Genomic DNA, 15,392 nt, shown 5'->3' with positions numbered 1-15,392 from the left:
GAAATTTCCTAATTCTGAAAATAGATCTCTCCATACTAAAGCAAACTTTGGCTCACATACAAATGACTGAATGCAAGATGTGTAGCACTGACACTTCAAAAACAATGACTAGAATAAAAAATGTCTAAAGGGAAAAAAATGTCATTTATTTGAAGACTATATGCTATTTTGACAAAATAGATACGCTACTTTTCATCATTTAAGGATCCCTTCTTTCTGTGGGTGTGTACAAACCTTCTAGTTACTTTTTATTGATCTAGTTCAAGGTCTCCCAGAGTGTACAGTTATGCATACCTGGAGGAATAGACTTCAAGCAGGCTTGAAGACTGTTAGAAAGATGGCACATATGAGAAGAAGCTGATCCACAAGTCATCCAATCTTGCCATAAATACTGAGGAATATGCTGAGGTTGTGAGCAGTTACTCACACAGTTACTGCCTTGCCTTGCTGGGCAGGCAAGGTCACCATTAAAATAGGGAGGAAAGGGGCTTCCCTGGTGGCACAGTGGTTGAGAGTCCGCCTGCCTGCCGATGCAGGGGACACGGGCTCGCGCCCCGGTCCGGGAAGATCCCACATGCCGCGGAGCGGATGGGCCCGTAAGCCATGGCCGCTGAGCCTGCGCGTCCGGAGCCTGTGCTCCGCAACGGGAGAGGCCACAACAGTGAGAGGCCCGCGTACCACAAAAAAAAAATAGGGAGGAACCCATAGGACCCCAGCACCGTCAACACCGTGAGAATGGTTGAACCTGATGGGATCCAGTTCCCAGATGGCATCATCATTGGCAACAAGGCACCTTTATGAGAACTGGAGGCCGGGGAAGCTTGTCCTGCCAATGGGGCAAATTCTGCTGGGCCTCCTGCTTTACAGAGCCATTCTCATTTGGTTAAGATCTTCAACTCTTTACTTTCATTAAAGAAACCTGTATCCTTTCCCTATCTCTGTATTACCCTTTTATCAATCACCATCACCCTTCTGACAATCTTACACATAAACATTTTAGATGATGAATACTCTTTATCTCAATAAATATATCTTTTCTCACAAATATTAAAATATGTAGTGAGCAGTGCAAACATATGATTTAACAGAGACCACTGTTTAGGACAAAATTAAATTTAAAAAGCCAAAATCCATTTAAAGTTGTTTTAAAGAAAAATATTAAATAAATATTACAAGTGCTACACGGATATGGCAGAAACCATGACGGTGGTCAATAAAAGCTTGAAATGTGACAGTGGTAATGAAACCAAAAATCACTGATGTGGTGAAGAAAGAAGAAAAGTCACGTATATCTTAAAATCACTTGATCTTAAAGTCCTAAGAAAGCTTGTACCACAGTCTTCCTCTCTCCTGTCCAAAGAAACAAAAGAACCTTTCAAAGCACTGGAACTGGTGAATGAATCATGCAGCAGCCCTGGGGCCAGGATAAGACTAAAAACAAACCACCCTGCAACTGGCAGGAGGTAAGTGGGTAGATTCCCTGGGTAACACTCCTGAAGGGACAGGCAGCCCCAATGAGGTGATTCTGAGGGAAAGAGGTGTGTGAAAGACTTTGGAGCTTTCAGAGGATAATCATTTCCAACAAGGGGTTCAAGAAATGAGAAAACAAGTTCAGATCAGGGATTCTGATCTCTCCTCCCACAAAGGGAGAAGCAAGAATAGGAAAATAAGGCAAGCAGAGCCCAGTGCTGACTACTTGGCATTTGGATGGTTGGAAAAGCAGGCGTGAGGAAAGAAGTCTTTGAATCGAATAGAAGGGACTCTGCTCTCCCAGTAACCATGGCATCTAAGGAAATGTTGATCCTCTGATATGCAGAAAATAAGGACAGGCCAGCAAAAAAAGGAAAGTGACTTCAAGAACCAGACACACAGAAAGCCAGACTTAAAATAGGAAGAATGTAAGAGAGGAATATGAGTCAGACCTGTGAAAAGTTAAATTAAGTAAAAAGACTAGAATTCCTCTAATCTGCAGACAGCTTATATCCCAAGGTTCCTTCATAAAGTAGTAAAGTCAAAAAAGACTGATCACATGTCTACAGTGTGGCGTGCGTGACAGGTGAGGCACTGTAGGAGGAGGTCACAGAGAAGAGGAAAGCCCCGGGAACCCACAAACCCAGGCTCTGGGAGAGAATGCTCCCCTGTGGTCGGTCACCACAGAAAGCTTCCGAAGTCACTGATGGGAACTGGCCAGAAAGCCTCTGCTTCGAGGGTACCTTTTGCCCCATACTTTGTCACTTAATGGCTCAGTCAGGATGCTTTCCATACTGCTTCATTGTTCTGACTTTTGTTCATGTGTTTTGTTTTAATAATCTGTGGGGTTCCTGGGCAGTGTGAATGTCTCCAGGACTTCCAGACAGATTCCAGGACCATTTTATTTTCTTTTCTATATTTATTGATATTAAAGTGTGCATAGGACACTGTATAAATCAAAAGGACCACAGTGGACTACATTCCAATTTCTTTGTCAAATAGGACCACTCACCTGACAACAGCTTTTGTGCATTAAAAAACACCAAATTACCTACAATGGTACAGCTTCCTCCAGCTTTTGCAGTTTCATAATTTATTGCATGATATCAGACTGTTATGATTACTAACTGATAAATAGAAGTCAATATTATCTTTGAATTTCTGTGTTTTGTGCTCAAGTAAAACACTTCCAGTTTACAAAGGAAGAGTTCAGCACTTCTCCACAAAGCATTCTGAAAGAGTTTTATTTCCCCCTCCCCATAATAAAATACAAATTGGATGTGTCATTGTATTTCCTCTAACAATGATTTTCTGATGTATTAGAATTACCAGATGAATGCAACTTACATACTGGTAAAGAAGTATCTTACATTTGCATAGTTAGTACATTTAAGTTCATCAAACTTATATTTCAGTACCAGTGTTCCTTATGCTTCCTGTCTTTGATCAACAGTCCCTTTAGAAAATAAACTGTAAATAGGACTACAGCTAAAGACAATTTGAAAATGTATAATGTAGGAACTTACCTTACGAATATGTAAATGCTCATCAAGAATAAAGATAAACACACAAATATATATACATTGCAGCACTGTTAAGTAAATACAAGAAAAAGAGAGAGAGGGAGAGAGAGAAAGAGAGAGAGAGAAGAGAAACCAACTGAAGAATTCCTCAACAGAGAACCAGGTAAATTATGGTAAATCCACAGAATGGAGAGCAAGGTACAAAACCATGTATACCGTATATGAACCCTTCCATATGGATGGAAATTCAAAATTGTTAATGGTGTTTACCACTGGGGAAAGAGGACTGTAGGAAGGAGACAAGAGACTTTCACTTTTCACTTCTTTATCCTTCTACATTGCTTGAATTTCTCACCAGATTTTTGGGGGTTTGTTTTGGTTTTTTAATTACAAGTTATGTGGTCAAAGGAGACATGGACCTTTTTTAATTTTTTTTTTTTTTTTTTTTTTTTTTTTGTGGTATGCGGGACTTCCCCTGCTGTGGCCTCTCCCGCCGCGGAGCACAGGCTCCGGACGCGCAGGCCCAGCGGCCATGGCCCACGGGCCCAGCCGCTCCGCAGCATGCGGGATCCTCCCATACCGGGGCGCGAACCCGGCTCCCCTGCATCGGCAGGCGGACGCGCAACCACCGCGCCACCAGGGAAGCCCGACATGGACCTTTTTTAAAATTCATCATTTTACTTCAAATTGCTTAAAGCTAATAAATATTATACACTGAATTTTTCCTTTAATAACCAATAGAGGATGCTAACGAGCCAATGAATTTCAAAACTAGTGATGAAGGGAAAGAATCAACCTTTTTTTTTTGTTTTTAGGGAATTCCCCCATCTTATTATCATTATTTTTTTTAATTTATTTATTTTATTTTTGGCTGTGTTGGGTCCTCATTGCTGCACACGGGCTTTCTCTAGTTGCGGCAACCTTTCTCTTCGTCGTGGTGCGCGGGCTTCTCATCGCGGTGGCTTCTCTTGTTGCAGAGCACAGGCTCCAGGCACGCAGGCTTCAGCAGTTGTGGCACGCGGCCTCAATAGTTGTGGCTCGCAGGCTCTAGAGCGCAGGCTCAGTAGTTGTGGCGCGCTGGTTTAGTTGTTCTGCAGCATGTGAGATCTTGACGGACCAGGGCTCAAACCCATGTCTCCTGCATTGGCAAGCAGATTCTTAATCACTGCGCCACCAGGGAAGCCCGAATCAAGCATTTAAATCTACCTCTCCTATACAAATGGTAACCAAAGGAGTAGACGAAGGAAAGTTTTCTCTTTATAGAAGTATTCCAGCTAACAAATGAAGAAGAAATTTTATAATTAAAATATCATTTTGCAACTGCTAATGAATGAATGAATGGATACTGGCATTGATCAATGGCAGCAAACATGACAAAAAGAGAGACAACCAGACATTTCATGCCTCCTGATAGAAGACTACACCACCCACTTACAAAATATTCTTGGCGGGAAATACCTGAATCTGATCAAGCTTGTCTAGCTCCAACTACTAATTTACAGGAAAGAGAGGAACATGTTGAACGATACTGCAAGGATGTAATAAGCAAAATCCAGAAAGTGGAAAACTTTAGAGGATAAACAACCACTTTCTGCAACAAATAAATTGCAAAGGAAAAAAGAGAAACATGAGGAAAATCTACAGATCAGGGTTTTCCAACAGCAGCACTATTGACATTTAAGATCAGATAATTCTCTCTTGCAGGAGCTGCTCTGTGCAGGATGTTTAGCAGCATCCCTGCCCTCTACCTATGACATGCCAGGAACAACCACACCCCATCCCCCTGCCAAAATAAAAAATGTCTCTAGACATTGCCAAGTGTCCCCTGGGAGGCAAAATCCCATCCAGTTGAGAACCACTGCTACAGATTAAGAGACACATCAACTAATCTTAATATGTGGACCTTATCTGGACCTTGATTCAAACTACAATACTAAAATTTACTGTATTTACCATTTACTATACCAAAATAGTAAAAAATATTATGACATTTACGATACAACTGAAAATTTGAACACTGAATACTGATGATATTACACAATTTTCAATTATTTTTAGTTGTTTTAAAGGTATTGTAGTTTTTCTTAAAAGAGGCCTTATCTTAATAGATATACATGCTGAAATAGTCACAGATATAATGACACCACAGAAAGCTTCCAAAGTCATTGATGGGGATGTCATTATATATATCAGTTCACTTCAGAATAACACCAAGTGCAAGGGAAATGGGGGCAGGGTTAGATGAAACAAGACTGGCCATGAATGAATTGATAATCACTAAGGTGGAGTGATGGTTATCTGGAAGCCTATTATACTATCCTATTTATTTCTGTTTATGTTTGAAATTTTCTCCAAAAAACCCACAAAAATTGAAATTAAAGTCAAAACCATCATGGTGGCTAGCAACATTCAGATGAATGACAAACCAACCCAGTAAGTGAATCTTCTTTTTTTTAACATCTTTATTGGAGTATAACTGCTTTACAATGGTGTGTTAGCTTCTGCTTTATAGCAAAGTGAATCAGCTATACATATACATATACATATACGTATACGTATGGTCACAAAGCACTGAGCTGATCTCCCTGTGCTATGCGGCTTCTTCCCACTAGCTAGCTATTTTACATTTGGTAGTGTATATATGTCCATGCCAGTAAGTGAATCTTAATGTTCAACTAGTTTCCATTAACCATCCCATGTATGCTTGCTCAAACACATGCAGGGGCTCTCAGAATATATAAACAGATGATTCTAAAAAAAAAAAAAAAAAAAAAAAAGAAAAGAAAAGAAAGAAAGAAGGAAGGAAAATGGCCCTCAGCCCCATGAAAAATTGTTCAAACTCATTTGTAATTAGAGATATGCAGATCAAAACATGGATAACATTTGTCACCTATCAGATTGGCAAAGATTAAAAACATGACAACACATCCTGATGACAAAAATGTGGAGAAAGCTGCACTTTCCTACACTGCTGGTGGTAATGAAAGCTAGTCCAACCATTCTGGAGGGGAATCTGGTAACCCTGACAAAATAATGCACTTAATCTTCTGACCAAGTAATCCCACTTCTAGCAATCTAACCTGAAGATATACCTCCATTAATATGAAAATACATATGCACAAGGTTATTCATTACAGCATTGTTTGTAACTATAAAATATGATAAACAACCTAAATGCCCATACACAAGAAAATGGATGAATAAAACAGGGTACATGCACACAAAGGAGTACCGTACAGCTGTTAAAAAGAATAAAGAGCTCTATGAACTGACATGGAGTGATTTCCAGTATACACCGTCAAGTAAAAAAAAGCAAAGTGAAGAGTATTTATCGTATGCTACACAGTGTAAAAAAAGTAGATATAAGAAAATACACAAGGATCGGCACCTTTGTGGGGAAAAAAAAAAAAAACTCCACACAGAAAGGATAAACCAGAAACTAAAGAGCGTGATTACTCGTGGGGATCGGGGAGATGGGGGACCGGGAGGGGCAGGAGGAGTGAAGAGGGCAAGACACTTCTGAGTATACCTTTTCATGTAACTTCTGGCTTCTTAGAACCACGGTAATGTTCCACATACCCAAAATATAAACCAACAATTAAAACCAACCAGGACAGAGGAGGAATCCAAAATGCAACATAAACAGTAACAAATAAACCTGAACTATATTACAAATAAATAACACACTAAAGTAGAAGAAAAGAAGTTAACTTTAGAAAACGGTTTTCTGCCTACATACTATAAGGCTAAAGACCAAAACAAAACAAAATAAAATCTACACACAAATATTGTAATCTACTTAGCAAACTGGGTTTCTCAGAAGGGTATGGGTTAGCAATTTGAGAACTACTTTATATACTTTATCTATACACTAGGATTGAACAAATAAATATACTGTAGATAATGAGAGCTGCGTTTCTGTTAGTCAACAAAGTCATAAGTAAGGAAAGGGGGAAGTTTAAAATGAACCCTGTGGTGTTAGGTTAGAATCAAAGGTATCACTATAAAGTTTTACGGTTTTAATAGACATAAACACAAATACAGGTGTGTGTGCATGTGCGTGATTAGAGTTATTTCCTAGCTCTGTCCACTGAGAATGTTTAGAAGTAACGAGCCTATGGAGTGCCAGACCTTGGTTTCTTTCTTTTTTTTTTTTTTTTAACATCTTTATTGGAGTATAATTGCTTTACGATGGTGTGTTAGTTTCTGCTTCATAACAAAGTGAATCAGTTATACATATACATATGTTCCCATATCTCTTCCCTCTTGCGGCTCCCTCCTTCCCACCCTCCCTATCCCACCCCTCTAGGTGGTCACAAAGCACCGAGATGATCTCCCTGTGCTATGCAGCTGCTTCCCACCAGACCTTGGTTTCTAACAACCATTCTCCAATAAAAGGAACCAGGGCTCACACAAATACATACAAAAATCATATGCTGGACTTCCCTGGTGGTGTAGTGGTTAAGAATCCTCCTGCCAATGCAGGAGACATGGGTTCAAGCCCTGGTCTGGGAAGATCCCACATGCCATGGAGCAACTAAGCCCGTGCACCACAACTACTGAGCCTGCGCTCTAGAGCCCGCGAGCCACAACAACTGAAGCCCACCTGCCTAGAGCCCGTGCTCCGCAACAAGAGAAGCCACCACAAAGAGAAGCCTGCCACTGCAACGAAGAGTAGCCCGGCTCGCCTCAACTGGAGAAAGCCTACGCACAGCAACAAAGATCCAACACAGCCAAAAATAAATTAATTAATTAATTTTAAAAGAAAATCATGTTACCATTTATTCACACCATAATTAATGGAAAAACTATAATATTAATATTAATGGAAAAGTAAGTAGGCAATCAGTACAGTAATAAAATGTAACTTCCAAAAAGAATTAGACACTTGGTAGCGGCTGCAACATCAGCACTGACCAACTGTTCAAAAACTGCAAATTATTGTGGGGTTTCAACTGCTCAAACCAACCAAAGCTTGCTTTATAATCAAATTCCTTTACTTACTCCTGTTCTGTTATTCTTGAGCCCCACCGTGTCAGATCATCAAATATAAAGGCATTCATCCCCTTTAGGTGATCAGTAAACTCAATTTCATACCTAAGAATGTGGGATATGACAGCATACCAAGCAGAAATCTGCCCCAAACTGATGGTTTAAAAATTTTTAAAGCTTGATGAGAGAACTATGTTAGTGCCACTAAGCATTCTGAGATAAGACTCCATTTCACAACATATTTTAGTTCAAATAGCAAAATTGAGTATATATGTAGAATACTATTATAAGTGAAACATATGAAGAAAATACTCATATATTCTCCTATGATAAACTGTCACATCCAAAAAAGACGTTGAGAAACTCAATAAAAGGACTTTTTGTCTCTTACAGGGAGATACATGTTCACCTATTAAGTTTATAATACTAAAAGACTTGATCATTAAGCAGAAACGTAGATAAAACAAATTTTAAAAATAATTCCCATCCTTAACATTAAAAAAAATCAAAATACGCTCCAATAAGAAATCCATTATAATAAGGATGAAACAGAGTTAATTATAAAACTTTTCAAATAATGATTTCATACTCTGTTCCCAAGGCAGTTATGATCATTTTAAACATATTTATGCCAAAGAAAATAATTTTAATAAAGGAAAAAATGGAAGATGTTTACAGATGTATTTCTCTGGAGCTCTGGCACATCTGTTTTACCCGCATCACACCCCTCCCCCCCCCACCCCCACCCCACGATAGAGACAGAGATCAGGTCTGGCTCTATGATCTTCCAGCTCTGCAACCCTGGGAAAGTTACCTACCTCTCAACCCTCAGATTTCTCATCTGTAAAATGGAGATAACAACACTTACCCGGCAAGGTTACAGTGAGAGTTAGATGAGTTAATTAATACAGCTAACGCAGTTAGAACAGTGCCTAGAACTTGGTAAAGCATTCAATAAGTGTTCGGCTGAGTTCCTGGGACTCTAAGAGTGAGTAGCTGAGAAACTCCTATCCAATAGCATTATTCTAGGTAAAATGCTTCTATCCCCATAAACCAGGCTCTTCGTTCATTCAAAGTTAAGGAATGAAAATTAATATAGGACATTTGTAAATTGCCAAAACCACTCAAACATTTAAAATCATCCCTCACCTGGATTATCACAACAGCTTTCTTACTCACCTGCCTATCACCTTTGCCTCCCCCTCCAGTATTTTCTCCATGTAGCAGCCAGAGTGAACCTTTTAAAGGTTAAGTCAGATCGTTTATTCCTCCACTCTGACTATTTGCTCTGAGTGAAATCCAAAATTTTCTAGTGTTCAAATGGCTCTTTCGCAAAGCCTTCCATAATCACACTGTATGAAAGTAGCCTTATACCACCCCCAGTCCTCTCCTCCTAACTCAATTTTTCTTCACAGCACTTAGCATTCTTTTGTCATGTATATTTACTCATCTGTCCCACCTCCCCACCATCCCCACCTCCACAGAATGTAAGTTACAGGATAGCAAGGACTTTTCTTTGTTCATTGCTATATTCCTAGCACCAAGAACAGCGCCAGGCATACTGCAAACTGGGCCAAAGCCAACATCATACTCGATAAAACACAAGAGGCAGTCCCTTGTGTCCGGAAAAAGAAATGAAATAAAATTACAAAATACTATGTGTCAGCTACTAAAGTGGCAAATTTTTAATTTTTTAAACTTTTTATTTTAATGTTTGAAGTGTAATAAAGTTTTAAAAAAATCTTCAGTGCCCATACAGCTCAGTGAACTTTTCCATCTGTATACACTCATGTACAACAACCCAAGACCAAGATATAGAACATTTCCTGCACCTCAGAAGCTCCCTTGAGCCTCCTCTCAGTAAATACCCCCAGAGAGGTGAGTATCAATACTAGTCTGACGTCTACCCAATTTTGCCTGTACTTGAACTTCATATTAGTAGAATCAAACACTATATGCTTTCATGTCGGTCTTCTTTTGTTCAACCTTATATCCGTGGGATTCACCCACGTTGTTGCATACATCAGTAGTGCATTCCTTCTTTATGGCTAAGTAGCATTCCATTTTATGATTATACCACAATTTATATAATCGACTACTGATGACAGTTAAGTTGCTCCAGTTTGGGGATAATATGAATAGTGCTGCCATGAATGGGCTTCTGGGTTCATGGGTATGTCTTTTGGTATCTGCAGAATGGCAACATTTTTATTTGTTTGGGGGGTTTTGCGGGGGGCCGGAGATAATGGTTAATAATACCTTCATGAGAATCCAGGGAAACGCAAGTAGGCAGTAGGTGAGAGTATAAACTGAAATAACCTTTCTGAAAGACATTCTGGCAATAGGCACAAGAAGCCTAAAAATATCGATGCCCTGTGACTAACAATTCTACTTCAAGGAAATTTCTTACTGAGTATTTACATGGGCCAGATCTTCTTCTAAGTGTTTTACATGTATTAACTCATTTGATTTATTCTAAGGAAACGATTAGAGATGCTCAACAATGGTTTATTCAGAAGGATGTCAATCAACCATCCATCATTAGGAAACAGAAGAAAAACTAGTAAACAAAGTAAAAAACTAACAAGAGGAGAATGATTTTGAAATGTATTGTACTTCCATGAAATTAAATTCTATGCAGCCACTGAAAATGTTTCTCAAAGAACATTAAAGATATAGGAGAAAGTATACATTAGTGAACGACAGGTAACAGTAGAATGCATAAAATAAATTCCTAGTTTTGTTTTATTTTTAAAAATACATACGTATACCTTAAATGTTAAAATACTGATAATCACTGGAAGACATGGGTAATTTCATATTCTTGATTCTCTTCTGTACCTCCCAATTTTTCTACAATATGTTACTTTTGCCAATCAAAATGAATATATGACTAACAAGACTAATAAATAAAGGTGTTTACATTATAATGGGGAGACAAAAGACATTACAATACAACTGAATTAGGGCAATGATGCCGTTTTGCATAGGATGATATAAAAGCTCTATGGAAAGACATCTATCCTAGAGATTAGTAGGGGGTAGGGCACTGTCAAGAAAGACCTCCACTGTCTTACTTCCACCAAGGACTCAGAGAGGAAAAACTCCATCTCTAGGTTGGAAGGAACCTGCCCAGGAAAATCCTGTTAATTCCTCAGCTTGCTGCCCCTAGGGTATCAATTATATGTTGTACCCTGGGCACATGTTCTTTTCCCCTCTCACTTACCGAAAAGGCTTAGGCAGACTGAGGGACTGGAATTCCTGAACACCAAGGATGCAGTCAAAGTTCAAAAGCCTCAAACCTGGAGGAAGCTGGTTCCATCTGCCCTCATGCCTGGCTAAAAAGCATCAAGGGAGGATCTTCCTTCCCACTCAGGATCAATTAGGGCAAAAACTTTTCGGATTTCCAGAGGTCAGAAACTCCAGGCAGAGGTTAACCCAAGTTTATACCAAAATCTACTGACTCCTTGAGTTTAAAAAATTCTTCTACTCGAAAAAAAATAAAAGCACCAAAAAGTTATCCAGGAAAGACAATTCTCTGTATTCACCCTCCTACCCTCTCTTTCTCTTCTGCAGATGGATCATCCCTGGAAACCAAAGGAAAGCTGAGCATGGGGGTTAAAGTTGTACTTTGGTACTTTAGGGGCCAATTCTCACATAAACAAATGACAGTTGTTTAATAATTAATACCTAAGGAGCATTTTGCTGTGTTCAACAAAGCATTCATTTTGTGGTACAATAAACAAAGTAAATATTGATTACATATTGATATGGACCCCAAAGTACCAATGTTTCATTAAGAATTAAACTTGCTAATAGCATGGCAAGACATTATCACAAAATTTTCTAACTTTTGACATCTGAATCACATTAACTTATCAAGGATTGCTGGTCAAAAAAACCCTGGGTTCAAAAAGCACTTTTCAAAGTCACTTTCACAGATATAAAGTCACACAAATCTATGTGACAAAGGAGACCATACATGTTTTGGCCCTGCTCTCCCTCCTTCACACACACCCTCTTTATTCTCCCTTCAACTTCTCCTATTTAAGAATTTGTATTTAAATGTATTAACAAAATTCTCCATAAACTACCTGCAGTTTTTCATGGTTATAGTGTTACTTAAATTAAGATAAATAAAATTGTAGCCAAAAATTTATTAACCTATCAAATCTCTACATTGTACCATGGGACAAATTTCTTATGCAGCTAAAATAGTTTTTTGAAAAAAATAAGAATTTACATAATCACCAGGGATTTGGGTTTTATTCTATATGTAACCTAGATTTTTGGATAATCTCTATTCTGGTTGCCTATGATGGGAAAAGAGGATGTAGAAATAGAATTGGCAAGACTTGGTATCTTCATATTTCAGTTTTACATACAATCAAAATATAGGCGAAACATCGGTTTCAAGTAATAAAAAAAGAACTTTAGATAATTTATTCTTAATTACAAAGCGGCACATTTTCAATAACATTCCCAGCATATACCAGACTATTAAAAGATTATCTGCTATACAAAATAAGGATGCTGTCCTTCTTTTACATTGACAATTTGTTGTGGTTTTTTTCCCCCTCTGTTGTTGTGCTGTCAGAACTGTGCAACCTGAAAACTGATTAAAACTAGCTGTAGTTGAAAATTAAATAAAACCAACTGTACCTAGCACTAAACACTGACAAGAACGCTGTAATTTAACTGGTTTTCTCTCCCAGGTCCAGTAGAGGGAGACTAAGACATCTGGCCTGGTCGTGTAGCGTTTCTGCAAAATTGGGGAGGGGGGAGCGGAGGCTGTATTTAAATGTCCTGCTGTCAATCAAAGGACACTTCCTACAATCACAGTCACCATATCTGCTCTTACCCGCGAGCGTACTCTAGCCCAGATACGACACGAAACGGTGTTCGGGAAACCTGCATCACCTAAAAGTGACCGCAGGCTTTGCCACAAGACCCAAATAAGGACTTTGGGAGCCCAACCTCAACTAGTTTCTTTGTTTAAATGCCTGCGAATCCCTCCCACGCCGGAGTCAAGAGGCTGTGGCGCCGCCCTTTATTAGCCTCACACTTTGATTACAAAACACACGAGTCGGCGGCGGAGGCGGCCCAAGCTCTCACAAACGTCAAACCCGAAACACAGGCGGCGGCCGAGGCAGAGGGCGACACTCGCCGCCCCCGCCACCCGACCCGAAATCCCCACCGTCAGGCGAAAGTTCGCCCGCACCAGGCCCCCGGGCGCTGGCCCCGGGCCGCCCGGGTGTCGCCGGCCCCTCGGGCGACAAGAAATTTCACTCTTTGTAAAGTTTGGGCTGTGGCGCGGGGGCGACGCGGGGGGTTGGGGACGAGAGGCTGTCCCTTCGGGCCCCGCTGCCCACTCCATCCGCTCCACCCCCGCCGGGACGGGTTGCGCCGGGGTGGCGGGTGGAGGCCACGACCCGAGCCGCCCCGCCGCCTCGCCCGGGACCCCCGGCCCGAACTTCCGACTGGCATCTTTCAAGTCCCCGAGAGTGCCTCATCTGTTGCTCTGTTTACTCCGCTGAGCCCCGCCGGGCTGGCGCTACCGACGCCCCCGTCTCAGCACCCCGCGGCCGAGGAAGTTTGATAAAGATCGGGGAAGGGGGCGCGACCGCGACCCGCGCGCGGAGGCGGGGGGAAGGAGGGCAATTTCTGGAGACACCGGGCCGGGGCCAGCCGGTCGCCGCCCGGAAGGAAAGCGCAGCGGCCGGCCGCGCACGGCGGCCGGCCGGGCGGCGACTCCGGCCCGGGAGCCCCGGGCGGGCGGGGCGGCGGCGGCGGGCTGCGGGTGCGGCGAGGGGCGGCGGGCCGGGCCGGCGCTCCGCCCGCCGCCTCCGCCGGCGCCTGCCCCGGCCGCGTCCCCTCGCCCCGGTCTCCCCCTGCCAACTTCTCGGCTGGTCCCCTTTGTTCCCGTTTGTTGTGGCGACTCTTCTCCCGGCCGGGCGATCCCACCAGCCCCCGTAGCGCGCCCGGCGCCCGGCGAGCCCGGGGCCCCGCGCGCCCCGCTGCCCGGGCCGGGGGCTTGGCGCCGGGGCCCCTCGGCGCTCGGCGCGGCGGCCGGGCGGAGTGCGGCGCGGGCGGCCGGAGCGGCGAAGGCGACGGTTGGCCGGTGGCCGGCGGCGGCGACGGGGCTAGAAGGGGCTTATTTACCTGCCGTGGAACCAGTCCTTGCAGATATCGCACTCGATCATGAAGCGGTTCACGTCGTACGGCTGCCGGCACACACAGTACACCGGCGGGGGCGGCGGGGGCGCCGAGGCCCGGCCCGGAGCCGCTACCGACACGGCTGCCGCGGCGGCTCCAGTTGCTGCTCCCGCGGCCACCGCCGCCGCCGCTCCGGCCATCTTTAAAAAACACACACACGCTCGCTCGCTGCTCCGCTCGCCGACTGGAGCGAGCGCAGCCGCCAGCCAGCGCCGCCTCCTGCAGCAGCCGGAGCAGCAGCCGCGGCGGCGGCGGCGGCGGCGGCGGCGGCGGTGCCTCAGTGCGCGCGCGCGAGGCCACAGCCGGGCGCTGGGTGGGGAGGAGGGGGCCGCGGGCGGCGGCGCGCGCACTACGCGCGCACGACGCGCGAGGTCGCGGCCCGGCTCCTTCCGGCGCTCCGCGCGGGGCCGTGCGTTTCGCGCACGTCGTCCTGCCGCTGGCGCGCGCGCCGCGCTCCTCTCGCGTCAGCCTGGCTGAGGGACAGGCTGAAGGGCACGCGGGGCGGGGGAAGCGGAGGCAGGCAGAGGCTCCCTGAGGACACGCGCGGTGGCGCGGGGAGCGCGGCCCCGGGAGGAGGACAGCGGGCGCGTGCGAACAGCCGGCTCCGGCGTTTCTGAGTGAACGCAGAGGCCGGGGAAGTTCCTGCGCAGTGAAAAGCGGCGCACGCTGCGTCTGTGCTCTGGCTCTGCGAACCGAGGAAATTAGAGCCCCGCCAGGGCCACCTCCCGACCCGGGGAGAATCTTAAATCAATTAGCAGCCGCCCCGCGACCTCCGTGGGTACGAGCCTAGGATTAACAGCACAGCGAGCAGGTTATGCCCTGCTGTGGGGCAGGAGTGTGCTGGGGAGTCATTCAAACTTCCAAAACGTCCCACCCGAATTCCCACCGATCGGCCAGGAAATTACTGTTGATGGAACCACTGGTGGGTGAAGGAGGTTGTTCCCAAGAGGAATTCATTTAATGGCTGTGAGCCGAGAGGGACCAGCCTTGAAATGTGGGTGGAGGAAGGACCGGAGAGGAACCCGGCATGTTTATAAACAACACGACTTAGATGCGAATATTTTCAAGTTCCCAGTTTGGAAGATAAGGATAAAATTCTAACTGACAGTGATACCTCGGAAGGGACTACTACAAAAACCAGATAATACGGTACTTGGCACATAATAAGGCCACTAATAAACTATATTTGAA

The 15,392-nt window shown here is 43.8% G+C and overlaps 1 protein-coding gene across 2 annotated transcripts in view; it reads right to left on the bottom strand.

Annotated features, from left to right (window-relative positions):
* Nucleotides 1–14,436, bottom strand: part of KDM7A (lysine demethylase 7A) — an 80,829-nt gene extending 66,393 nt beyond the window's left edge. The window contains exon 1 of one of the 2 annotated variants that reach the window (XM_055084798.1): nt 14,148–14,436. In XM_055084798.1, the coding sequence (XP_054940773.1) occupies nt 14,148–14,341 (194 nt within the window). In that variant the 5' untranslated portion in view covers nt 14,342–14,436. The remainder of the gene's footprint in view (nt 1–14,147) is intronic. The other variant, XM_024129023.3, reaches the window with a different exon arrangement.
* Between the last annotated feature and the right edge of the window lie 956 nt (nt 14,437–15,392).

The sequence above is a fragment of the Physeter macrocephalus genome, chromosome 5, assembly GCF_002837175.3.
Source record: "Physeter macrocephalus isolate SW-GA chromosome 5, ASM283717v5, whole genome shotgun sequence".
Taxonomy (NCBI): domain Eukaryota; kingdom Metazoa; phylum Chordata; class Mammalia; order Artiodactyla; family Physeteridae; genus Physeter; species Physeter macrocephalus.
Note: the sequence above shows the minus strand (reverse complement) of the source record. Positions and strands in the feature narration are given on the sequence as shown.